The 23466-nt window shown below is 44.7% G+C and overlaps 3 protein-coding genes across 7 annotated transcripts in view; 2 read left to right on the forward strand and 1 right to left on the reverse strand.

Annotated features, from left to right (window-relative positions):
* Positions 1–403: 403 nt before the first annotated feature.
* Positions 404–15534, forward strand: PLEK2 (pleckstrin 2). Of its 4 annotated transcripts, none has more exons than XM_014941739.1 (11): positions 404–1085; positions 3009–3150; positions 5545–5586; positions 8129–8293; positions 9257–9438; positions 10152–10243; positions 10575–10762; positions 11254–11355; positions 12145–12228; positions 13352–13430; positions 14461–15534. In XM_014941739.1, exons 2-11 carry the CDS (start codon positions 3082–3084, stop codon positions 14586–14588), a joined length of 1131 nt encoding a protein of 376 aa, XP_014797225.1. In that variant the 5' UTR covers positions 404–1085; positions 3009–3081; the 3' UTR covers positions 14589–15534. The 4 variants fall into 4 exon arrangements, with proteins under 4 accessions (XP_014797225.1, XP_014797226.1, XP_014797227.1 ...); XM_014941740.1 differs by having other exon boundaries at positions 424–3150; positions 14461–14588; positions 15181–15534; XM_014941741.1 differs by lacking the exon at positions 5545–5586 and having other exon boundaries at positions 424–3150.
* A 461-nt stretch (positions 15535–15995) lies between these two features.
* Positions 15996–20823, reverse strand: LOC106887937 (galectin-related protein A-like). 2 transcript variants are annotated; one of them, XM_014941746.1, is made up of 5 exons: positions 20675–20823; positions 18274–18362; positions 17318–17492; positions 16772–16950; positions 15996–16251 (listed from the first exon to the last, which is right to left on the reverse strand). In XM_014941746.1, exons 1-4 carry the CDS (start codon positions 20696–20698, stop codon positions 16807–16809), a joined length of 432 nt encoding a protein of 143 aa, XP_014797232.1. In that variant the 5' UTR covers positions 20699–20823; the 3' UTR covers positions 15996–16251; positions 16772–16806. The 2 variants fall into 2 exon arrangements, with proteins under 2 accessions (XP_014797232.1, XP_014797231.1); XM_014941745.1 differs by having other exon boundaries at positions 16766–16950.
* Positions 20824–22202: 1379 nt separating this feature from the next.
* Positions 22203–23466, forward strand: part of ZFYVE26 (zinc finger, FYVE domain containing 26) — a 48993-nt gene continuing 47729 nt past the window's right edge. Inside the window, exons 1-2 of the mRNA XM_014941920.1 lie at positions 22203–22285; positions 22737–22949. Of these exons, the coding sequence (XP_014797406.1) occupies positions 22759–22949 (191 nt within the window). The 5' untranslated portion in view covers positions 22203–22285; positions 22737–22758. The remainder of the gene's footprint in view (positions 22286–22736; positions 22950–23466) is intronic.

Here is a 23466-nt window from a genome sequence, read left to right on the forward strand (position 1 = left end):
CTCTTTTGTCAGATGGCCTAGAGTGGTGTGAATATAATGCCTGAAAGGATACGATTAGTGGGTGACTCCCCTTTAACAAAGAACGGGTTTTCTTCTGTTTGCTTTAAATCAAGCCAAGAATGAGTGGAACAAAATATGTTTCTTGCAAGTTTGTTGATACAGACTTGTTTAGAAGAGCATTTCCTTTGTTTATCATCTGCATTTAGGAACTAAGAACTTGAAAACTTTGAAAATAGCTTGTTACCATTCCAATAAACATAGCTGATAAATGAAAAATTGCATATAGTTGGGCTTTGCTCCTATGGGTTAATATAGCAGGAGCTATATTAAGTTAACTTATACTTCAGAATAGGCAGTATTATCTTGTGAGCTCACTGGTGCACAAACTTCAATTCTGCCTACCCTAAATCTGGTTTATACTGGACTGATCTATTCACTATAGAAACAACCTGTTTATCTTCTCTGAAGAAGAAAAACAAGATGTGCTTTCCGTGGTGGGAGTATAAAAAAATATAATAAAATCCTGTTTTCCTTGTCTGTGGGAATTGGGGGGGAGGAGTTGTTTTTGCTTAAGTAACCTTTCCAAATTACTAAATTTTCAAATGTATTGGTTTTTTTTATTGTCATGTCCCACATTGCCCATCTCCTTTTTTTCCTTAATATTTTGTGCTACTAGAGGAAAAATGCATGAAAAATGAGGGTTTGAGCCTTAACTAGGAATTCCTAATGCTGCCACGGTACAAACAATATCATTGCTACGTGGTGTTGCCACAAAGGGCAATAGTATTGTAACCCATGCTTGATTATCAGAGAAGTTCACATGTACCCAACTCTAATAGTAATGCAAAGCTAAAAAAGTTAAGTAACTTCCCATCTTTGCAGAATGTTGGAAAATACCTGAATGTGTCATTACAAAGTGAAGAAACCATTTATTTTTTTAATGGTTATTTTCTCAAATTGTCTTTCAGAAGCTGGATGTGACAGCCGTGTTGTGGCTTGAAGCTGTGATAATGTTAGCTTCCTGCAGGTCTTCCAGCTTTACCCATTCACTAAAATAGTGATTTGACTTCCATTAAACACAATAGGTGGGTACTCAGACAAAAGAACAAAATGTTTTAAAAGTTACCATGTGATGTGTGCCAAAATACTGCTGCAAAGCACTGAAAAATGAGCCGTGCGTGCTCCTTCCTTAGAGTACCATCGGGGGTTACAAATACATCATCTCTAAGAGCAGTTTTGGCGTGTTAGGCAGGGGAGCATCATTTCTGTCAGTAACTTGGGCAAAAGTTTGCTAAACGTGTTCAGTAGCTACAGGAGCTTGTCTAATTGGAGCCTCAGTGTGCTGGCGTGCACAATTCTGTGCCAATTTTGAGGGCCTGAAAAAAAGAAAGACCACGATGGTGAGGACAGTAACAAAGCAGCTTCAGATAAATACATTTCAGTCACTTGTTACCCTGGCAGATAAAATCAGTTGCCCGAGCAAATTCTAATGAGGAAGCTTAAATAAAAGATGCAAGATGCAAATTGGTGGATATTTCTCATGTGTTGCAGCAGCTGGAAGGAGGAGGTCCAAGGTGGCCGCTTTGGAGGCCCGTTAGGTGTGTGTAAGGTAGTGCTGAACCAGCAAGGCCTGTGCTGGGCCTCAGCTTTTGCTGCATCAGTCGCCGTAGCCTGTGACCTAAGGACCTTTAGAAGTTGCTGAGATGATACCGTCTGTCTCAGCTGGTCCATTTTGTTTGTGTAGAACTGCGTTTGCTTACCGAATATTTCTAATAAGGGGCATGGGTTTTGTGTGAACATCTTAGTCAACTCGTTAAAGCGAGGTAGCGTATTCCTGCTGTTCATTAGCAACTGTCCTGCTTACTCAATTGTAATTGCAAGGCCAAAAATCTCCACTTGCAGTTATGTAGTCAACTGAAGGCAAAGATACAGGTATAGCTGTGGACAGGATTTGGCCTGAAACATTAATTGTAAGGGTCTCAGCATGACTTTCATATTCCAGATTAATTTTGTGAGACTGGCAGTTTGGAAACAGTTTTACTTACAACATCTGATAAGGACTCATTAATACTAAAAAAAAAAACCAGAGGTACCAGTTCAGGTCAGGCATGCAGTCCAGTTACAGCCGGTGTCTGTTTCTGATAAGGGGAAATAGTGGTTCTGAAAGAAGGGGTTCTCAGCTTTTTTGGGGGCTGGTGTGGTTTGTCTGGTTTTTAATACATTCCTTGGCATTTGCTCATTGATTCTGGCCCTCGGTCTTTTTTTAAATTGAGCAGAGCTGACATGTTGTTCTTCATAGCAGAGTCTGCCCTTTGGTATTTAATTTCTGATAGTTTTTTGTTCCAGAGTCTAGACAATTAACCAACTGTTTTCAAACACTGCCATCTTTCTACAGTTAATTTTAAAAATGCTCTTATGTCAGCATACTTTTGAAAACTTGTCATCTTTCCCTTTTATCTACAAATGTTTAATCATTTTTTGATCTTGATGTGGTTTGTTTTCATTTTATTTCATCCCTAATCCACTGAAGAAACTAAACACCTAATGTTGTGTCCTACAAAGTCCTAGCACCTTAAGAAGCTGCTTTGAAAAAGCCTGGTGTACGTAATCCCCCACGTGACACTGTTCATGTGGTGACAGGCGATGGGCACCGCAGAGCATGCGACCAGGGCTGTCCTTTGGGGGGGTTCTCTTAATCAGCTGCTTGTGGGTCCTTGAGGGACTGAGCTGGAGGTCCCAGCAAAGTCTGTTGGGTCAACCAGCTGGAATGGCACAGTCTGCACTCGGAGCCAGCTGCTCCTGCCCTTCCCTTTAACCCTGAGTAGCATCCTGTGGTCCTGAAGCCTGCGGCTGGCTCCTCCTGGCCGCCCCAGTGCAAACTTGGGGGCACATAAAGAGTTATGGGGTCACTTTGAATGGAAGAAAATGTCAAGCGCTCAACTCTGCTTTTTTTGTTAACATAATATGCTGACGTGGAAAATGCTACTACAAAATGGATCTGAGGAAAGAGATAGTCCTTACTTCAGCAAGTTTTGAGTCCCACAGAAGACTCGATGGAGTTTTCTGGAGCTCCCTGGATTTATGTGTTTTGAAGCATGTCCTTGTCTGCCAGCAGCCGTCAGTGCCAGAGCCTGCCTTCCCAGCACACGCGTGAGTACGGCAGCCCACATCTACTGACTCATTTGACATTATATGACCCTTTTCCTGCAAAGCTGTTGGAGATCAGTATTTGCTTAACCTCAGGGAGCAATATAAGGGCAGTTTGTTAGCTTTGATTAACTACAGAATGAGACAGGGGGAGGAAGGGTATGTATTATAAATATCTGAGGTATTGAAGCAAGAGAAGGTTCTAGATTATAAAATGTAGTTGATACAAAACCTGTTGTTAATGGCCAGCTAAGGCAGTGTTGGCTTCACCGTTCCTCAGCACTTTGAGTATAAAATTCTTCGTTGCTAATGGTAATTTTGCCAAGACCCGTCTGCAGGGTCGTGGGTGGTCTGTGCGCTGGAGAAAAAGAGCTCACTCGGATCTTGGGGGAGGACTGGTTATGGGGCAATTCTGAGCTCACCGTCTGAGCCAGAGCTCCCTGCAAGCTTCTGCGTGTCCTCACTAGCACGGAATTATCTCACCCACCTTGTTATAAATTGCCTGCAGTAACAAGCTGAACAATGTGAAGTCGAACCTCAAATACCAAACGGTGGAACACTGTATTCCTGGAGCCAGTTATATAAAGAGTGCATGCCCAGGAAACGCGTGCAGCAGTTACATCTCCTGTGTACCTAGGCTCAAGTTTTCTCCTTTTTTCTCAAGTTTATTTCTGATGTACAGAACATTGTGAGCTGAAATTTATTTTCTTTTTATTGCTGGCTGCATCAGGTTTTTTCCCCAGATTCTGCTGCTAAGTACAACTCCTATGTATATGCACAGAAACTGAGATTATTTTTTAAATTTAAAGAAATACACTCAGTTAATTTCTGCTTTACTTTAAGGCCACAATAATACTTAAAAAAAATAATAATTCCATTGGTATATTTGAAAATACTACATACCTACAGCAAAAAATACTCTTCTTCTAGGAGTTCTGTTAAACTTGCTATACTCACTTTAGTTAGGCTGAAGAACAAACATAACTAGGATATGACTTACGCAGCTGGTTGCATCATGGCTGCCTGCATGTTCCAAATTGGGAAAGGGAGTGCAGTAGGAGCTACATAGGTAACTTCCCTGTGGGCTGGCTGCTTTGGAAATGTCAGCCAGTGTGCTTTCTCTTTATACAGCTATCGATTTTTCTGACTTAAGTAGCATTCGGTCACTTCTTGTGTATTCTCATGGTCCCTGCCAGGGCAGTTTTCTGGATTGTCTCCATTGCATTGTCAGGTTTGGATTCTTCAGTGTCTTGCTCTTCCTTGCAAGAAGTTATAAAAAATATTATAAAGAAATTTTCTTGTTCCTTTTCCTGGGTGTGACCAGTCATCTCAGGTGGTGCGCAAAGACTGAGATGCTTGAGTCATGCAGTCTGGCTGAACTCTGGACTCTTACATAGCAACGGTGCTTCTGTTCATTTGTTATACTATGTTTATTTCTTATCACATCTCCTAGCTCTGCCCACATAAATCACTTTAATTTGGCTACAAGTCAGGGAATGCTAACAGTACAGCAAAAACTATTACTTCTGAACAGCAGCACTGTCTGAAATACTAATACTGGTTTATTTCATGAGGACAAGACTTGATAAATTTTTATTGTGGCCAAAGTCTTCAAAAATGCAATCAACATCTAAGCTCGTATTCAGGCACAAAAAAGGCAGTCCAGTTCAGAGGTGCTCGGGAGTTGCAAGAGGTCACTGCAGAGTGTTCATTGATCTCACTGCTTTACTAAAAGCCCAAACAGATGCATATGGAGGGGTTTAGGTTATTAAATTGAGAATCTTGGTTTATATGCCCAGTGGTCACTGAAAGTAGAGTGGGCTTTTTAGGTGCTTTGGGTTTTCTTTGGTAAAATAAACTAGCAAAAGAAAGTATTTTAAGGTTTGTAAAAGTCTCCTTGTAATCATAATATTCTACACTAATTAATGTTACACTTAAAGTGTTCTGATTTGTAGAACCCCAATGAGATGTGTTTATTAGATGAGAAATTTTAAGCAGTAGAGTTGATTAGTCTGAAGTTTTATAATTCTGCTTCTCCCTCCCATGCAATATGTGATTTGTTATCATGTGCCTGCTTATATTGGCCAACTCACTCGGTGGTTTTTTGCTGTACTAAATTCTGTGAAATTCTTTTGAGATCCTTTTTAGGTTTCCTTTTGTTTTTCTTCCCAGAGGGCAGGTAATGCATCAGAGCCAGCTCAATGTTTAACTAATGTCTCATAGGCAGGAAGAGAGGGAGAAAAAAAACAGGGGAGGGAGAGTGCGTCACTTTGGAGGAGGAGGGTAGTAAAGAAAAATGAGCTTTCTTAAACAAATTGTGTGCAGAGGGACACGCTGCCAGAGCTTGGGCACTTCTCACTGGGCTCTTGGCTTTTTTCCCTGCTGGCCACCATGCAGGAAGCAGCTGGAGTGCTGAAGGAGGGGTTCCTCGTCAAACGGGTAAGTGCTCTGGTTCTTCTTTGTGGGGTTCTGCTCAAAGGTGGAACCAACCCCTGAGTGGTTACTGGGTTAAGCAAGGGTTTGTGGCAGGGCAGCCCACTGGGCGCTGGGTTTGGGGGGCTCCTGCCTGCTTCTGGGAGAGGAGCTCCCCTGGGTCTGTGCAGCCACAGGCCAGGGGAACTGCATGACCTGCAGCTCTGCACTACCCTCCCTCGAATCCCCCTGTATTGGACCTTGCCCAGAGGAAAGTGAACTAGCTCCTGGGCCCGTTCAGTTAGGTATCAGAAAGCCAGTATGTCTGCACCTAGGACACACCTCTGCATAAAAAAAGTACCTGGCAAACACTTACGTGGCAGCAGTGGAAGTGGCTGTGGGAAGATGGAGAGAGGGAAAATGTTTTGACAGTCTCTTAAGATAGTTTGTGCCTTCTTTAGTGACCCAGCTGAGCAGGGTTTCCCATTTCATATGAAAGGATGGGGAATAGACTATACTTTTTGAAGGGGATCAGTGCAATACAAACATAGAAATTTGTTTGAAATAGCTTCTTTCTTCCACGCCCCTCAAGCTGCACTATAAAAACATTTTAGCCAAAATGTGGAGAAAAGAGCTGGAAGATGGTGTCACAGATTTCAGCCTTTCCAACACTTCTCTCCATAGGACCAAGTCAGTCATAGCTGGGACACGAGGGCAACTTATCAAAGGGCGTAACTTGCTGCTTTTAGTACCAAGACCGTGTCTTGGTGATGAATATGTCCTTGACACCAAAAACGGAATTCAAAGGTTCGTTCAAAGCTGTGCTACGCCTTGGGAAATGCTTTTCTACAGTACGTGGCAGTGCTTCTGGTGCTAACATGAAGGCAATCCTGGTCAGGAGCTCTCCTGGCAGGGCTGCTGCCCACGTGAAGCCGTGCTCTAGGCAGAGAAGGGCTGTGCAGCCAAAGCTGTTCCCCATCCTCCCTTCTGCAGCAAGGGCAGAGCAGTCCCAGCTCCTGCTCTTCTCCCTGGGCTGTGATTGTGAGAGGCACAGGTTATTGTCAGCACACTGAGCTGTATTGGTCTGTACATCACTGAGATGCACACTCTGATAGGAAGGAGACTACAAAGATGACTAAAAGAAACTGAGGGAGAAGGAAACAAGGGATCCAGAGGAAAAAATTAGGAAAGGGTGGCATCAGGTAAAGGAAAGAGATTTCTTAAGAAGAAAACAGAAAGAAGGACATGATCTAAATGCATTATAAATGACTGAATTATGTCTTGTAATGTATTATAAGTGTAAAGTAAATGTGTGGAAGTCAGGTAAAGATAAATAAAAAAGGTAAGGTCATTTGCTGAAAAAGGGAAAATCTCCAAGAAGGAAAGAAAAGAGCCATAGCAAAGAATGTACTCTCAGGAAAAATGCCCAAGGGACTTTACAACAGGTGAAAAAAACCACTGAAGAAGGCTAAGGGAAGGAGAGAATAAACCCAAGTTAGAGAAATTGTCTTCAGTATAGACTAGAAGACATTAGATCTAACATGCCCTGGATTTTGGAGACTTGACTTCACCTTTTCTTGGAAATTGCTGGTTTTCCCCTTTACTCATAGAGAATTAATGAGCTTTGATTCCTGCCACAACTGGACCTTGCATGTTCCTTTCTTCTAGCTGTGCCCACCCTCTCCCAGGTGTCAGAGCTTCCTCTACCCAGTGCTTCGCCTGCTGGCTGTAACGCTCCATCGCCTGTAGAAAGGCAAGTCAGCTCCCTGCACCACAAAGCTGGACCTGACGCTGTCAGACAAGACTGAGCCTGTCAGAGCCAGCCCTCCCTCCGCCTGTTCTCCTACAGCCGCGCTAAAGACAGCCGGCGGCTGTTTACAGAGGGGGAAGAAGAGGTTTTGTCTGTATTCTGGTCTAACCCAGGAGGCATTCAACAGCAGCCTTCGCTCAGTCATTTGCCATTAAAAGACTGTATTTCCTTCACAGGGAACAGTAGCACAGGGAATGTTTTAGCTCGGCAGACTGGAGGCAGGTAGGATAGAAATAAACTACCCTTTAGCAGTAATAGGGGATGTAAGGAAAAGCCAAGTCGCACAGCAAAGTGCTCTCAGAACCACTTGGCACCTACAGTCACATCAAAATGGCAAAGAATGAAACACACGGAACACCACCCAAGGTCACCAGAGAGGAGGAGTTTGTCTCCAAGAGGCCTCACACATTTTGGGTGTAGCCCTGTTCCTGCCTGGTGCTGTCAGCAAGCACGTAGGCACCTAAATGACAGTTCTTTTGGATAATTCATGTGATCTGTTGCAAGAAACAGTTCTTGCCAGCAAAGAAGTTGTCCTTGCTGAAGAAAGAGCAAAGCGCCTTTCTATTGTTCCATTATTTTAGTGATGGAACTTTGCTATTTCATATTTCGGGGAGAACAGGACTCATGATGAATTCTTGTCTTTCTTGTCATGCAGTTTCATATTAGCTTATGGTATTTTCACCTCAAAAAAAAAAAAAAAGTATTGTCATTTCTCAGTGCTCATGTTAAAGCCAGCTATGTGGATTTCTTCCCCTCTAGGGACATGTTGTTCGTAACTGGAAGGTGAGATGGTTTGTTCTGCTTCAGGATAAGCTGCTGTATTACAAAATGGAAGGAGGCAAGAAGGAGCCTTATCCAAAGGGCAGGATCATTCTGGATGGCTGCACTATTACTTGTCCGTGCCTGGAATATGAGAACAGACCGGTATGACTGGAAAAAATGTATCTATCCCTTCTTGATGACACTCACTTTCTAACTTTTCCCTGGTCTTTTCTTCTCCTCCTGACATCTTCGATTACTGCAGCCATGTCGCTGGGGTGTTGCCAGAATTAGGCCCAGCCAAAAGCAAGCTGCCGTTAGCAATGTAACCAGGACAAGCAATCTCGCTCATTGTGTCTTTGCTGTTCCCTGTGCCCAAATCTGAGTCACAGCCATTAACAACAACAACAACAACAAAAACCAGAAAAACCTACCCCCTCACACACACAATTGGAAAAATAAATGTAAATGCATCAGCCCAACAGTGTGTGGAGCAAGGAGAGGGAGAGTTCACTAAAATTTGAGGAGGATGGGAAAAAAGGGAAATACCATCTATGGTAGTGCCTTAAACTCTGGCTGTATCCACAGGATACTCCTGGGCAGCCAGGACAGATGCCCTTTGGGACTTTGCTGCTGTGGAAAGTTTCCAGCAAGAGGACTCTGGAAGGGAAAGTGCCTCCAGTGCTTCTCTGCTCAGCTGCGGGTAGCAGTGATGCAGACTTCCTCTGAGTGGGGCCAGAAGGGAAACGACTGTCAACTGCTGACTATTTTAGTGCTTCTCGTGGCAGAGCAAGCCTAGGGAGAGCTTGTAGTTGTCGAAATTAGAGATCTGGATATGGAAAGCTCCACAGTCAGCAGCACAGTCCAATCTAATCCAGTATCTGGGTGGTCTTCTCTAAGTACCACAAGCTCCATGCACACAAACCGTGCCTGGCACTGAAAACCCTGGGAAGAGAAAAAACCCAGAGTTGTGGCCACCATCCTTCTGGCCAAGAATTTCTCTGTCCTGCTCAGGTGGGATGCCACATCAGACTTATTTGTGTCACTTAGGCCAGTGCTAAAGAAGCAAAACACAAGTAAAGAACAATAGCTAAATGATGTTATTGTTTTGCACTTCTTTCTTCACAGCTACTCATTAAACTTAAGACAAAAACCAACACAGACTATTTCCTTGAATGTTGCTCCAGGGAGGAGCGAGACTCTTGGGCTTTGGACATCACTGGTGCTATTCATGCTGGTCACCCTGGACAGGTACAAGAGCTCCACAAAATGAAGAACTCCTTCAAACTACTGGAGAATATCAGTCTCCAGTAAGTGTATATGGTTTCTCCTGCTATTGCTGATGGATGGGAAGGGTCAAGGGAAGCTCCCCTCTGCATAGATCTGCTCCCATGGGGCCAGGAGTCTCTAAACTGCCTGCTCTGCCCCAGGTTTGCACACACTTTTGCCAGGGCACGGGAATGCATTTTTTCCTGACTGACATTTTTTGGAGTCGGGGAAGTGAATGTGGTTTCTTCAACAGCATCTCACTGCTGACTTGAAGACCTTCCTAGTCAGCTGCAGAGTTTCTAACTGGGGGGATGCATTACTTCTGAAAATGTAATGTCAGGGAAAGACTAAGCAATGACATTGTTCATACAGTGTTGATGAGCTTTCTAAGCTGACAGCCAGAATTCAGGCTAGGATTTTTAGGGTGCATTATTTTAAACAAGAGGAAACAGACAACTGATTAAGAAACAGAAAGATTAGATGAATCTGATTTGTGTAGAGAAGGTAAATAGAGGCTCAGTTAGAAGTGCTTTAAATGGAAAGGTACTTTGTGAGGCATCTTGTTTAGTGCAGCCATTTGGAGAATAAAGTTTTCCTACACCGTACCTAGGATGAAAGTTATAGGGGAGTATCTAGGCTGTTTCCCATCTTTATGTTGGTAATGATTAGGATATCCCAGGCACTGGTGGAAGGATGTGATGTTTCTGTCTGTCCTCCTTATTCTAGTAATGCTGTCCTGTGTTCTCTTTTACAGCCACATAGTGGAGAAAATGTGTGACAATGGTACTGGAATTAAGCGGACCCGCAACTTGGAGCAAGGCAGCAGATACAAAGAGACCTTCACAGGTACTCCTGCTGCTGGCAAAGAGCTTACTCACATCTGACATGCCACACTGCAGTGACAAGGGACCTACTGCACTGCCTTCACGGTGGAATCAGTTGTGGCCCAGTGGAAAGTACTGGTGCAGCCAAGCTCTCCAACACCTTTCTCTTGCTCTTTGAATACATGGACACATATGTAAGACCCCACAGTTTTGGTCAACCTTGCAATTCATTGACAGTCTTTGTGATGGTGCCAAAATATTTCGGCAAATGAGGGCCTTTGTGGCAAGAGACCATCTGTCTCGCCTTGGAAGGGCACGTTGCCTTGGTATGACAGCTGCCTTTCCTTCTGCAGGTTCTGCCCTGGTGGATTGGCTCATCTCCAATGGCTTTGCTGTGTCACGATTCGAGGCTGTCACCTTGGCGTCCATGTTGATGGAGGAGAACTTCATCAAGCCGGTGGGATCCCGCAGCACCGAGGCCATGCGCTGCAGTGACCTCTCTGAGCAGTTCCTTGATGACTCCACTGCCCTGTACATGTTTGTAAGTGACACAGCTGCCCAGAGAGGCACCTCCTCTGCCCCTCGTCACACGCTTGGTTTGGGGCAGTGGTGAAGGGGACACACACCGCGGGCAACGAAAAGCAAAATATACAGTAAATACAGAAGGAGCAGCTCTAGGCTTTTAAAAGTGCTAACACGTGCACTTTTGCTGGGGACAAATAGCTGCATGGACGTGGAGGGATCTACAGATTACATGATTAGGCATTAAAAGAGGCATGTCCCTCAAGCACAATGCTGTGTCTGCATTTAAGGGAGGCTGGGCTGTAGTTATGCTAAAACTCAAGGCCGTGGTGCGTGTGTAGGTTTTACAGCTGTAATTAGTTGCTTGGAAATCTCAGACCTACAAAGCTTAGCAGCGTGGCTACAGAGTTTACTCGGGAAATATGAGCTAAAAACAGCTCAAGGAAAATAAAATATACTTTTAAAAGTTTTCTAAATTAAAAAGTGGAACTATCTTTTCCCTATTTGCAGGCTGAGAGCAGTAATAAAAATACCAGTTCCAGGGGAGAGCTACAATTTAACATCGCTGAATTAAGTGGCACAATTGTGAAGCAAGGATTCTTAGTGAAGCAGGTAAATACAGGTTTTCAGCCTTCTCTGGGAAACAAGAAAAATGACAGCTTTTAAGACTTCCTAGAAAATAAGTGTGATTTATACAAGCAGGGCTGGGGAGTTGTGGAGATAACTTGCCTGTCCACACTACTGTCAGAGATCATATGGTGAAGAGTATGTAGTTATAAAGAGGTGAGCTGTGGAATGTGCTGCTCAGGCAGGATTCAGTGGATATTCTTTATATAGAATCATAGAATTGTCTAGGTTGGAAGAGACCTTTAAGTCTAATACAATATTGTGTCCATATATTGAGAATAAACTGAAAGCTATAGAATAGTCATAGTATCAAAAGCAAGAGTCCCACACAAACTCCAAATCCCAGCAGAGGCATTATGTTCACTTCCAAGCAGATCCACTGTTCCTCTGGTCTAACCAGTCCCACCCGGGCTGTGTGAGCAGCTACAATGTTCTGCTGGCCACAGACAAATTTCAACCTGAGTAGATTGACATTTGCATGAAGTGGACATTAACCTGTGGATGGTCGCTTATGTACGCATGGATGCTCTAGTGGTGGTGAGACCTGTTTTCTTGTTTCTCAGCACAAGGAAGGGAGAGAGTAAGGAATTATCAGTGTATGAAGAAGGATGTTAAGCAGAAAATCCTGGTAATTACTAAAATATCAGAAAATTTTTTTCTCTGTTATCTCCAAAACCTCTTTTTTCAGTATCTATCCGGGTCTCCCCTACACCCTGGAAATGGCCATTGCATAAAGTATTTACTGGTGGTAACTGTAATTCTTTTGGTTTGCAGGGGCATAAAAGGAAAAACTGGAAGGTGAGGAAATTTGTTTTGAGAGCTGAGCCTGCTTTTTTGCACTACTATGACCCCACTAAGGTATGTGAGTGGGGAGTGACTGCCCCCAGAAATCCTCTCACAGACCTAATTATGCTGTAAATGTTTCTCTTACCCAAATCTCCTTCCGTGTTTCTCTGCCCATTTCCTGCGAATAAGACCTCTCTGGCCTTACCCTGGGATGCTGTTTTTGTAGGATTTTCTGTCTCTCTATCTTCCCTCCTGTCTTTTCCCTAGTGAGATTCCTTTTCCGTAGCAGAGGGGCAGCAGTCTTCTTGGGATTGGTCTTTTGCTGAACCCACACAGTCTGGGACCATGCTCCTGCAGGGATTTGTCCTGGGCTGTGATCTTTCTGGGCTGACACCCCATGGCTTGAGGGTCATGCTGCTATTGGGATTTTTTATGTTCTTATTCCAACATTGAATAGGGTCTCCTTAATGCTGAACTATTTACATTAATTTCTGCTACTCAGTTTTAAACTTGCTCAGGGAATAGTAGGATTTGTTTTTGTGGATGTAATAATCAATGTGAGCAACCCAGAAGGCATGAGGATCCATCAGCTCCCGATGCATAGGGTACCACAAAGCCCAACAGGTTGCTAAAAGCACATGTATAGAAATGTTTTATGTGACATTTAAAGAAAACTCAAACAACATTAACAGTGAAAATAGCATATGGACCTCATTCATTTTTTGTTGCCTGTTTCTTTGTGGGGTTTTTCTGCGCTGCAATTAGCCCTCATAATGCTGTAAACTCAAACTGCAGAACTTGAAGATCAGAGACAGCCAGCCTACTAGTGAAAACAGTCACGTTTTCCCCACACGGTTTCAGCTAAAAACTTGCAGACTTATCTTTTTTTTTTTTAATATGGGTTGTTACTGATAAGACTATATATATAAGTTTGAAATATGATTGTTAGCCTACCCTTCTGCTTTTAATTGATCTCCAGCATTCCCAGCTACCTCAGAGAAACATCTGAGACTGAAACAACATAGTGATGCATTTAATTACATGTCCAAATTAACTTCTCTTGTGACACGGATGTTTTATATCTGGAAAGACTGGCATTTCAACTCCACCTTCATAAAAATAATTGACGTGCTCAGGGAAATTATTCTAATGATGGTATTTTTCCAGATAAGCCTAATTTCCTTTTTCTTTGCAGGAAGAAAACAAACCAGTAGGTGGATTTTCTCTTCGTGGTTGTCTTGTCTCAGCTCTAGAGGACAATGGAGTCCCAGCAGGTAAGCACAAGCCTCTAAACTTTCATACATAGATATTTATGCCATAGCAATACAGTCTTTGGGTGTGGGTTTGTGCTGTATGCACAAGTGCGCTGGCCTTTCCTCTCCCCTTGCAAGCAATGGAAGAGGCATATCACAAAAAAAATCCCTGTACTGATGGGTTGTCCATACCAGAGGGGATGTTTTTTTCCACAGCGTTATTTCCACATATCTTGGGTGTTCCCCTTTTTATGGGCTTTTCTCAGTCAAATGACTTCTGAGACAGCCCTAAGATGCTGATTAATATTCTGGCGTTAACAGACAAAGAGGAAACACTTTCTTTTTGGATGTTGTTTAACTCTAAGTTTTGAGGCATCCCCTGGTGCCATCCCTTTCCTGTGTGTCCTTTCTGCTTATGCTATTACGTCTTCCTTTTTCATCTGCTAGAACCCAAAGGCAGGGGAAGCATAAGGACAGCAATGTAAAAAAATAGCTCTGCTGGTGAAAATGCTTGGCTTAGGCATTTGTCTAGAACCTCAGCCTCGCAGATAAGTGTTTCTGCTGTTAAAGCAATTTATTTTATGACAGTAAGCACAGTGTGTGCATCTCGAATAGGGAGCATCTTTGTAAAGAAAAAATAGAGGATTTGAAAAAGATACAGTCCAGGCTGGGAGGCCATGATGAACAACAGAGCTCCTTGATAAGAGGAACTTGAAGATGGGCAGGAGCAAATCTAATCTACTGCACAAACTGGTAGGGAGTTCATCCCTCCATTGTGTAATTCAAGTGAGAATCTTCCTCTAAACAGTGGCTATTTTGTATATGAAGCGTACTATACAGGAGTTCATATAGGCTATGTGAGGGGTGTCTGTACTATATTTTTGCAGAAGGGAAATCAAAGAGCTTTAGATGTCTTATCCATAATGAAATGGAAAGGCCTGATACCCTAATTCACTAAATTAAAATTCTTCCCTGTGAAGATTCATATCTGCCACAAAGCATTTCTCTGTGCACCTTCCTGATCTGTGATTTATTTTTTTTTTCTCTGCAGGAGTGAAGGGCAATGTGCAGGGCAACCTCTTCAAAATCATCACCAAAAATGACATTCATTATTATATCCAGGCCAGCTCCAAGGCAGAGCGAACACAGTGGATTGAGGCAATCAAACCATTGACATGAGTAAGGTGAACTCCATGACAAATGACAAGTCACATTTGTGACCAAGTTTCCTGCTCTCATTGTCTGGGAGTGTTGTTTTTCCCTTAGATAGTCTATTCTTGTTATTTGTATCACCATAGCACCTAGTAATTCCTGGCAGATCCTAGGTGCCTCGGAGTCATGTAGATTCAGAAAAATTCCCCACCAAGAACTTACCATCTCACCAAGAGACAAAAGACAACAGGTGGATACAGATAAACAGGACTTTACAAGGAAACAATGAGATGTAATATTCCAAGATGGAAGAAAAGAATTCTTTTGTACAAGTATTCAATCTATATCTGACAGATCCAGGTTGTGCTTTGTCCTAAAGCAGAAATGTCTTGCTCCTTTCCCCTTTATGAAGGGACTCATAAACTTAATTAGTTAAGACTAACTGAATCACGGTCATGAAAGGTCCTGGTGTCTGAGGCTGCCTTTCTTGGTGTGGAATGTCTTACCACAAGTGTCTTGTGCTAAGCCACAATCCAGCTACCAGGATAGTCACTATTGCGAAACAAACCGGAGGGTCTGTCTGTCCATCCATCTGCTCTACCATTTGGTTCTTTCTTAGGCTAGAAAAGACCAAAGGATCTGGCGAGGAGGATTCTCCAGTATATAGATTATTCTTGTGCTGCTGGTAATGGCCTATCGCAGTACCGGATCCCAAGTATCAAATCAAACCAGTGGCAGCTATTCCAGACAATCACTCATGCTGAATATATTGGAAGAAATCACTCAGCCATAAAAGCAAGGCTTTTACTCCTGATTACCACCATAAGTCCATTTCTGTGGAGCACCATTGGGACTGAGAACTCTAATAGCAGTTCTGACTATTACTTTTTCTATTATAAGCCATTAATTTTTCCATTATTTGTCTAATACAGTTGACTTTGATATTATTAAAGGCACTGAACTCTTTTTTATATTTGAATCTCCTGTGATCTTTAGACAAGATTTTTCTGAGGGCAGTTTGAGTATACGAAAATGGTTTCATACGCGGAAAATTCAGATTTATGTAGAAACTGAGACATTCTCCACAACACTAGAAGGTAGAATGGAATGTATGAGATGATTAAAACACCCAACCAGCCTGCTGACATGCTATTTTCATAGAATTCCGTGTGTTATCTGAGTATCTGTATCTGACAGCCAGATTCTGCAGAGAGTCTAAAAGCCCTCTGAAGACAGCATGGTATATATCTTCCTTGAAGTCCCAGAAGAATTTGATAGCTCTCTATCCACAGAACAACCTTTTTGCAGACTTTTTGTTCTCCAAGTTACTGAAAAGAAGTCTCTTCATCTAGAGACTTACTCCTTCATACCATGTTATTACTCCTTCATACCACGTTATAACCAACCAATCATAACAGAGCCAAAGGCAGCAGCTATGATATATGCTTATATATGTATTAGAATAGCCACGTATTAAGGACTTCTTTCTAAATCTACAGCAATGAAATAACAGCACAATGCTCTCGTGCATTCAAATACTTAACAGAGCTGGTAAAAAAGTTTGCCAGCAAAGATGCAGTTTTAATTAGATACAAGAATGGGCAATGGAGTTTCAGCTACAGATACCATTTCCTAGGGCTGGTCCAGAGAAGACTGTGAAATCCAGCTGTTGAATTCACAAGAATGCTACCTGCAAGAGACAGGGATAGTGGTAAGGCACTTACTGTTCTGTAAGTGGGAAACACAAATGCTGACTGAGCAGAGCTTCCAGGAAAAGCAATTCCCTCCTGATAACGTAAGCCTTGCTGGGGCCCACTGGACTCCCTTATTCACTTATAAGGGGATCTTCTGGTTATCTTGTCTGAGTCCCACCACCTGCATGCTGCCTAGTTCTTGTCACAAGGGTAACAGCCACCCCAGGACTTAGCTCTGCAAGCTGGCATGCCTCGGGTGCTAGGGGACCACGAGGATGTGAAATACTGCATAACATCATAAATCTTGCAGTTTGGGAAGCCAAGAGAGGATCTCAGCAAAGGCCCTTTGATTTACTTGGACCAGCCATAGCTCTGCAATTGCTGGGTGTGTATGAAAGAAAAAAAAGTGTACGGTTCAAACACATCAAAAAATGAGAAAAATACAGTTCTCACTATCCAGAATCAGCCAGGGGAAAAAAGAGAAAGCATTTCTCAGATAGGAGAAAGTACATTTGCCTCTGTCTTCTGGTGATATTGTGGTCTCCTTTTTTTCAAGCCACTTTGGTAAGCTTGATGTCGCCGGTGATCTGCAAAGCTTTCACCAAGTTCAGGGGCTGAATGCGGTGAGTGAAGTCACAGAGCTGCCGCCCATCAAGCAAGACTCGTATTTGCTGGTGTTCACATAAGAGCTCCATCTGCAATGGAAAAAGACAGGGGATGGTGTTAGAGACAAGCAGCAGAACTGATTTCACCAGCATGGATTTAGAACACCATGTAATGGGTACAGTGAAGCACAAAGTCTACGTGTTCTTCTGAAATGCCCCTACTAAATGATGTGCTTTCTGCTGAGATGGTACTGTAAAGCTCCTTATAGTGAGTACAGTCACTGAGACTAGAGAAAGGAAAGGATCTCTCCCATCAGGGCTTGAACTGTTGCTCTCTGTACCATACTAGACTAGTTAACCTGTCAATTTCCATAGTTAGCTATTTATGGTCATATACATAGCCTTCAGCCTTTCTTCCCACCTTTTCTCCACCCTAATTATAGTACCCCCAAAATACCTTAAATGTATCGCCTGCTGTAAATGGGAAGTAGGGAATTGTCTTCTCTTCTCTTCCCCATTTTCCAGCAATCCGTGCATTTCGGGTGATGGATTTGTCACTGAAGTTAACAGTAAATAACAGCCCAACATCTTTGCTTGCATCCACTGGATCACAGAGCAGAGTCACTGAAAAGCTGAAAAGACAAATGACTGGGACTTCCAGAAACGTAAAAGGACATGGTGAGCACGTCAGATGCCTATAAACACTAGAGACAGCTGTTGGTTTCTTGTCACACTGAAATACAGGATTCCTACAGGGACTGTGCATTGGCTTAAAAGTTGTAGAAAGTGATGAGAAGACAGTCTTTGTTTCTCTTCCTGTTTCCATTAGGATGCTAGTGACTTCTGATGTTTCTTTCCCCCTCCTGTGACTGGAATCGAATACATTTGTGGGTGAGCCAATTCCAATTTGTATCCTAAAAAGTTATGGAAAACTCTTCACCAGTGTTGATTGCACTGGAGTTGATCAATGTATATGCAAAAAAAAAAAAAAGGTGTAGTGGTAGCACACTTGCTGTCATCCAGACTAAATACAGCAATGAGCCTGCACCTCCTGTGCCAAAACCACTGGTTTTCAAGTGGTGTTGGTTCCAGCCCCCAGCAGACAACCAAGATGCAGCTTCAAAATTGCACCTCTTCCTGGAGGAGAAATGCCCCTTATGTGCCCCCTCTGGTTCACATTAGATAAGGGCAAGGAGTAGAAAATGCTGGCACAGCAGTCAGAGTGGCCCAAACAGCTAATTATTTCTCACTCTTTCAATTTCAATCTAAGAGCAGGAAAGTTAAATAGAGCTATAAATTATGAATCTACATGACTTTCTTCCTCACAAAGAGCACGGACCCTCAAGAAAACATTTGAATTTAGGTAGCAGAACATGTGGCAGGGATGAAGCCCCCAGCAGCCCCTTCACCTACCTCTTGGGGTTGGAGTGTACCACTCCTATGACTGTGAGTTTCATGGCTGGTCTCAGGCCACCTTTAATTTCACCAACATACTGCTCCACCTGCAGAAGACAGTAAAAACGTGCTGCAGTAGGTGACACAGTGAGTAAACCAGCTTTAGCAGCTGCACTGGCCACCTCATGTGGCCAGATTTTGTTTTTACATGTACAAAAGAGCTTAAAAATGTTTCCGGCCTGAAATACTTCTCGCGATTTTGGTATAAATTCTGTCAGTTCTGGTGTCTGAGGTGAGCTAGAGGGCCACCATAGCTGGTAAGAAGGTGTTGGCTGCCTGACAGGCCTGCTGACTCCTGACAGGACTGCTGGCTTCGGTGGGCTGTTTCTGACCAAATCTGCTGTCTGTAAGATATATGGCGGCTGATGGTGCTCTACCTGACTGATGTATGTGACTGATGACCCTGGCGGCATGCCTCAGGTGGCCCTGGGAACAGCCACCACTGACCTCAGGTGGGTGATGCTGCTCCCTAAAACGCGAGGAGGTTGGGCAGGTGCTGTGGTGACCCATGCCTCTCACGGGTGACAGGACCCAGATCGCCGACACAGCCTGGACGAGCTGCTGAGGGCCACTATGGTCCAACAAGACAATAAATCTGGTTGCAGCAGATCAAAAGCTTTGGGGCAGCCTGGTGCAGAGCGCAGGCTCTGTGTGAACTTACTCCGACAGCTTGAATTCAGTCAGATTTTGGTAGGCTAATGACACCAGCGGGCTTTACACTGGGCCAGGCAGCCCCTCTCCTCGGCCACAAGACCCCAAAGCCAGCACAGAGGCTGCACCGCCACTGAATTTTGGCAGAAATGCAACCACGTCCTCACAGCCGAGCCCCATTGCACCTCTCCCCATCACATTTTCAAAGCCAGAAGGTGGTCGATCCCCACCATGGATCTACTCACAGAGACCTGCAATTACAAACTCCAACCAAAGATCAGAGCTACATCTACCTGCTCCAAATAATTCTCTTAACAGCTTTGACCGTCAGTGGAGAAGGTAATACAGGCGATGGTTGATTTGGAAAAATAAGAGAGAGAGCTTGGAAACAAGTGATGGGAACATTTTGAGACTTCAGCTTCAGAAATGGTTTCAAAATGCAAATGCTAGAGTACTACACTACAGCATGTAATCACTCCCTGTCCAGAGTCACCTAGAAAGAAGCTGCTATAAAACACTGAGCGTTGTTAGCAATTTGCAGAACACTGATAATATTCCAAGGCGATGCACAGCAGACTCTGTTTTTAGATAAAAAGCACTTTGTCGTTCCAGTGTTCCAAGGTAAAAATTCAGACATTTTTTGCTAGAAGACCTGCACTATATATGTATTTTGACTATAAGAAGCACTACATCAGCATGGAAACCCACAGACTTCTGTTCACAGCAAATGGGCTTCCATTCAAGAGTAAGTTGCCATGGGTATTTCATATGTATCTTTACATTTTGGAAAATATAATCAATGCTAGATTTTTAAATTATCGAATGCCAGTTTGCTTAATGGAAACACAAATTCAGGATAAAAAATGTTTTGCATATACTCTATCTCCTAATTTAAAGTTACAAGTTACATCTTCTGCTAAGATGACCTTAATTTATTTTCCTACCTTGATATTTACATCCAGCCACCTTTACTTCTTAAAAAGGCCAATACTGGAAGAAATGAATTTAAAAGTACCTTCAAAAATGTCAGCACTGCTGCTGATTCTGAGTAGTGCACATTTACCCTTGCTGAAGTGGGCATATGACTCCAGCAGGGATGTTTTGAACCTTATAACAAAAGAAAAGTGCCAGTCACCTGAGATGTTTTATGTGAGGGAGCAGCTCTTCAAGTAAGGAGTCTGACTTGCAAGGAGATACTTTAAATTGCATAAAGCAATTATTACTGGCTAATAAGTATAGGAGATCCCAGGCTAAATTAATTTCATCCTCATACAGGTCCTGTGTCCCACTAAAGCTCCTTCCTTGCCTACCTACACAAGAGACAAGACACAAAATAATACCCCAAATTGAAAGTGCATGTTGAGAAATTGTGCAGAGCTGCGCCATAGCACGCACCATCACTAAAGGCACAGGGAGTCAGAACTGAATAGATGGAACAACAACCACTGCATGGCTTCAGCATGTACAGCTCATCCGGCATGGCTGAAGTAAGTTCAAAGGCATGATTATCCTCATGCCATTTCTCTGCCTATGTTGAGTTGACAGTATAGGTGAAAAATACCAAGGATGCCGTAGGAGGTAATGGTACAAACTCCTGCAACAGCACCTTACACCGTTTTATTGGTGGGTCCCAGCATGTGCACAATGCACATAGCCCCCTTCCCGCATTTCCCGTTTGGGAGCCCTGGGGACTCACTCGGTCACTTACTTTGGGACACCTCTCCTCTGTCATCACCGCTCTGCCTCTTACACTCGCCTCCGCCGCAGCAGTCCCCGGAGGAGTTTTTGTTTTGTGTCAGGACAAAAAACAAACAAAAAGCCCGGAATAAAGGGAGGATGTTGAGGCGGGGAGGTGGGCTTATCTCTGCCCAAACACCAGCTGGACACCACCCAGCTGAGCAGCTGAGTCACGGTCCTCTGTGCCTCATCCCAGGGAACCTCACAAACAAGGCAGCCGGTGCTGGTGAGAGGGCAGGGGGACCACAAGGGTGGGCAGCCCCCACTGCCCTGCACAGGAGTGCCAGGCAAGCCCACGTCTGTAGCTGTAGCTCTATCTATACCTACACATTTTTATATAAGTATTTAAAATCATGCATGTGTGCACATAACATACTGTGTTGGCATATGTAATACATATAAATAACACATTGTTTATTTGTTTTGAAACTGTTTCTGTCCTCTCTCAAAGGAGTAACAACCCCATCCTGGGCTGCATCAACAGAAGCGTGGTCAGCAGGTGGAGGGAGGTTATTCTGCCCCTCTGCTCTGGTGAGACTCCACCTGGAGTATCGTGTCCAGCTCTGGAGCCTCCGATGTAAGACATGGACCTGGACCTGTCCATGAGGAGGGCCATGAAGGTGATCATGGGGCTGGAGCACCTCTCCTACAGAGACAGCCTGAGAGAGTTGTGGTTGTTTAGCCTGAAGAGAAGGCTCCAGAGAGACCTTCTAGAAGCCTTTCAGTACTTAAATGGGGCCTACAGGAGAGATGGTGGGGACTCTTTATGAGGGAGTGTAGCAATAGATGAGGCATAATGGCTTCGAACTGGAAGAGGGCAGATTTAGACAAGATATCAGGAAGAACTTCTTTACTGTGAGGGTGGTGACACACTGGCACTGGTTGCTCAGAGAAGTTGTGTTCAAGACCAAGCTGGATGGGGCTTGAGCAACCTGGTCTGGTGGGAGGTGTCCCTGCCCAGGGCAGGGGGGTTGGAGCCAGATGGTCTTTAAGGTCCCTTCCAACCCCAACCATTCTATGAGTCTATGACATAGACATATATATATGTAGCCAGGTATCAGGTTACAAGGGTAAATACACACATATGTATACACCCCTGTATGTACACCCCTCTCTCTCTACAGGTGTGTATGTATAGTATACATATACGGCCTCCCCGCCCCAACACCTCCTACAGCCGCCGCCGCTTCCGGGGCGATGGGCTCCAGCCGCAGCCGGGCTGTCCCGCCACGCGCCGAAGGGGCGGAGCTTCGGGTGGAAGCCAATCAGAACCACGAGAAGCCGGAGCGCGGGGCGGTGCTGTCGCGCGGTAAGAGGCGGACGCAGGGCGTGCCGGTGGGCGTGGTTGGGCGGGGCTTGCGCTGCCCGGGTTCCCGCGGCGGCGTCAGGCGCCCCAAAGAAACATGGCGGTTTATTTACATTCTGCCCCAGCTCGGCCAATGGGCGGGCGGCTGCCCGCGTGCCCGCCCGGCGGCGCGGTCAGCTGAGGCGGTGCCCAAGATGGCGGCGGCGAGGGCTGGCGTTGCCGGGGCGGTGCAGTAGAGCCCAGCGCCGCCGGGGTGGCCGCATCTTGCCCTGCCAGGTAACGCGGGCCGCGCCAGGATGGGCTCCGGGGGCTGCCGAGCCGGGGCCGGACCTTGCGGAGGAGGGCATAGGCCGCGGGCGGGTGCGCGGCGGATCGCCCGACCCGGGGCAAGCGGCCGCCGCCGCCTTCAGCGACAGTCCCTTCCTTCCTGCCCGGACGGGCGGCCCGGGGGAAGGTGGGGAGCGGCAGGAGCATCTGTCAGGCCGCCGGGCTGGGGTCTCCCGGGGCGATCGTTCGTGGCCGGGCGGCAGCCGCGTTGTCTGTCAGCCCGTGGTGCTTGTTGGCGCCTTACCCCCCTGCCCCTGTGGGGTGATGCCCCCTGAAGCCTGGCCTTGGCTCCCCTCCTGTCCCTGCCCAGGGCGCGCTATCTGTGTGACAGCAGAAGCGTGGGGTTGGTGCCCCAGCGCGCCCTTACGGCATCTGCTTCGCGTGTGTCACCCTGCCCCAGGTCACCTGCTTGTCCTGGGACCATGCATTCTTTTGGAGATGAAGAAGCGGCCTCTCTGGAGCGGCTCTTTGGGTTTTTCTGTGAGTCCATACGGCATGGAGACTGGGAGCTTGCGCAGGCCTGCGTACCCCAGCTGAGCCAGTGGTACGGGGATGGCCCTGAGAAGGTGGAAGCAATTCTTCAGGCTCTGGTAGCTTGTCCCGTGGTGGTGAGGTAAGTACGGTACCGTTTTGGTTCAGTAGGCTTGAGTGTGAGATGAGGAGAAGCAATTAGTTTAGTGCTGACTGTGGGACAGAGGTAGAATCTGGGAAATAGCACTTGCTTCAGAGCTGAGGTGTTTTGGATGTGTCTAGATGTGCTGTTATCTGAATATTGGCATTGCTGCCTAAGCACTTAGCAGGCTGCCCGGCTCATTGGGGTAATAAACCATGTTCAATTATGCTTAAAACTATTTGGAAGCATTTCAGAACTGATTTTATGAGATTTTACTGAAGGATAAGAAGGAGAAGGAACATCTCCTGAAACTACATTCCTTTGATACTGAGCTTCAGTTAATTTAGAAATGGAACCACTAAGATCAGCACTGTAGTTATTTAAAATGTTCTCCTGTTTCCAGCTTATGAAAGACAGTCTGATTTCTAAAAATTTAAACTAAAAAATTAAAATTAGGGTATTGATTTCTTATTTAACTTACACTGGATTTTGAAATGGCATTGGTATTACTCAATCC

Source organism: Calidris pugnax, unplaced genomic scaffold (assembly GCF_001431845.1).
Source record: "Calidris pugnax isolate Ruff unplaced genomic scaffold, ASM143184v1 scaffold56, whole genome shotgun sequence".
NCBI classification, from domain to species: domain Eukaryota; kingdom Metazoa; phylum Chordata; class Aves; order Charadriiformes; family Scolopacidae; genus Calidris; species Calidris pugnax.

What these genes read in the sequence shown, in the direction of transcription:
- PLEK2 (XM_014941739.1), top strand. Translation starts at nt 3,082, where the DNA reads ATGTGTTTTGAAGCATGTCCTTGTCTGCCAGCAGCCGTCAGTGCCAGA. An exon ending in AGGGGTTCCTCGTCAAACGG is followed by an intron (nt 5,587 to 8,128) that starts GTAAGTGCTCTG and finishes CTTCCCCTCTAG; the next exon opens with GGACATGTTGTTCGTAACTG. An exon ending in GGACAATGGAGTCCCAGCAG is followed by an intron (nt 13,431 to 14,460) that starts GTAAGCACAAGC and finishes TTTTCTCTGCAG; the next exon opens with GAGTGAAGGGCAATGTGCAG.
- LOC106887937 (XM_014941746.1), bottom strand. Translation starts at nt 20,698, where the DNA reads ATGACAGAGGAGAGGTGTCCCAAA. An exon ending in GTACACTCCAACCCCAAGAG is followed by an intron (nt 17,493 to 18,273) that starts GTAGGTGAAGGG and finishes TTGTCTTTTCAG; the next exon opens with CTTTTCAGTGACTCTGCTCT. An exon ending in CAGCAGGCGATACATTTAAG is followed by an intron (nt 16,951 to 17,317) that starts GTATTTTGGGGG and finishes TTTCCATTGCAG; the next exon opens with ATGGAGCTCTTATGTGAACA.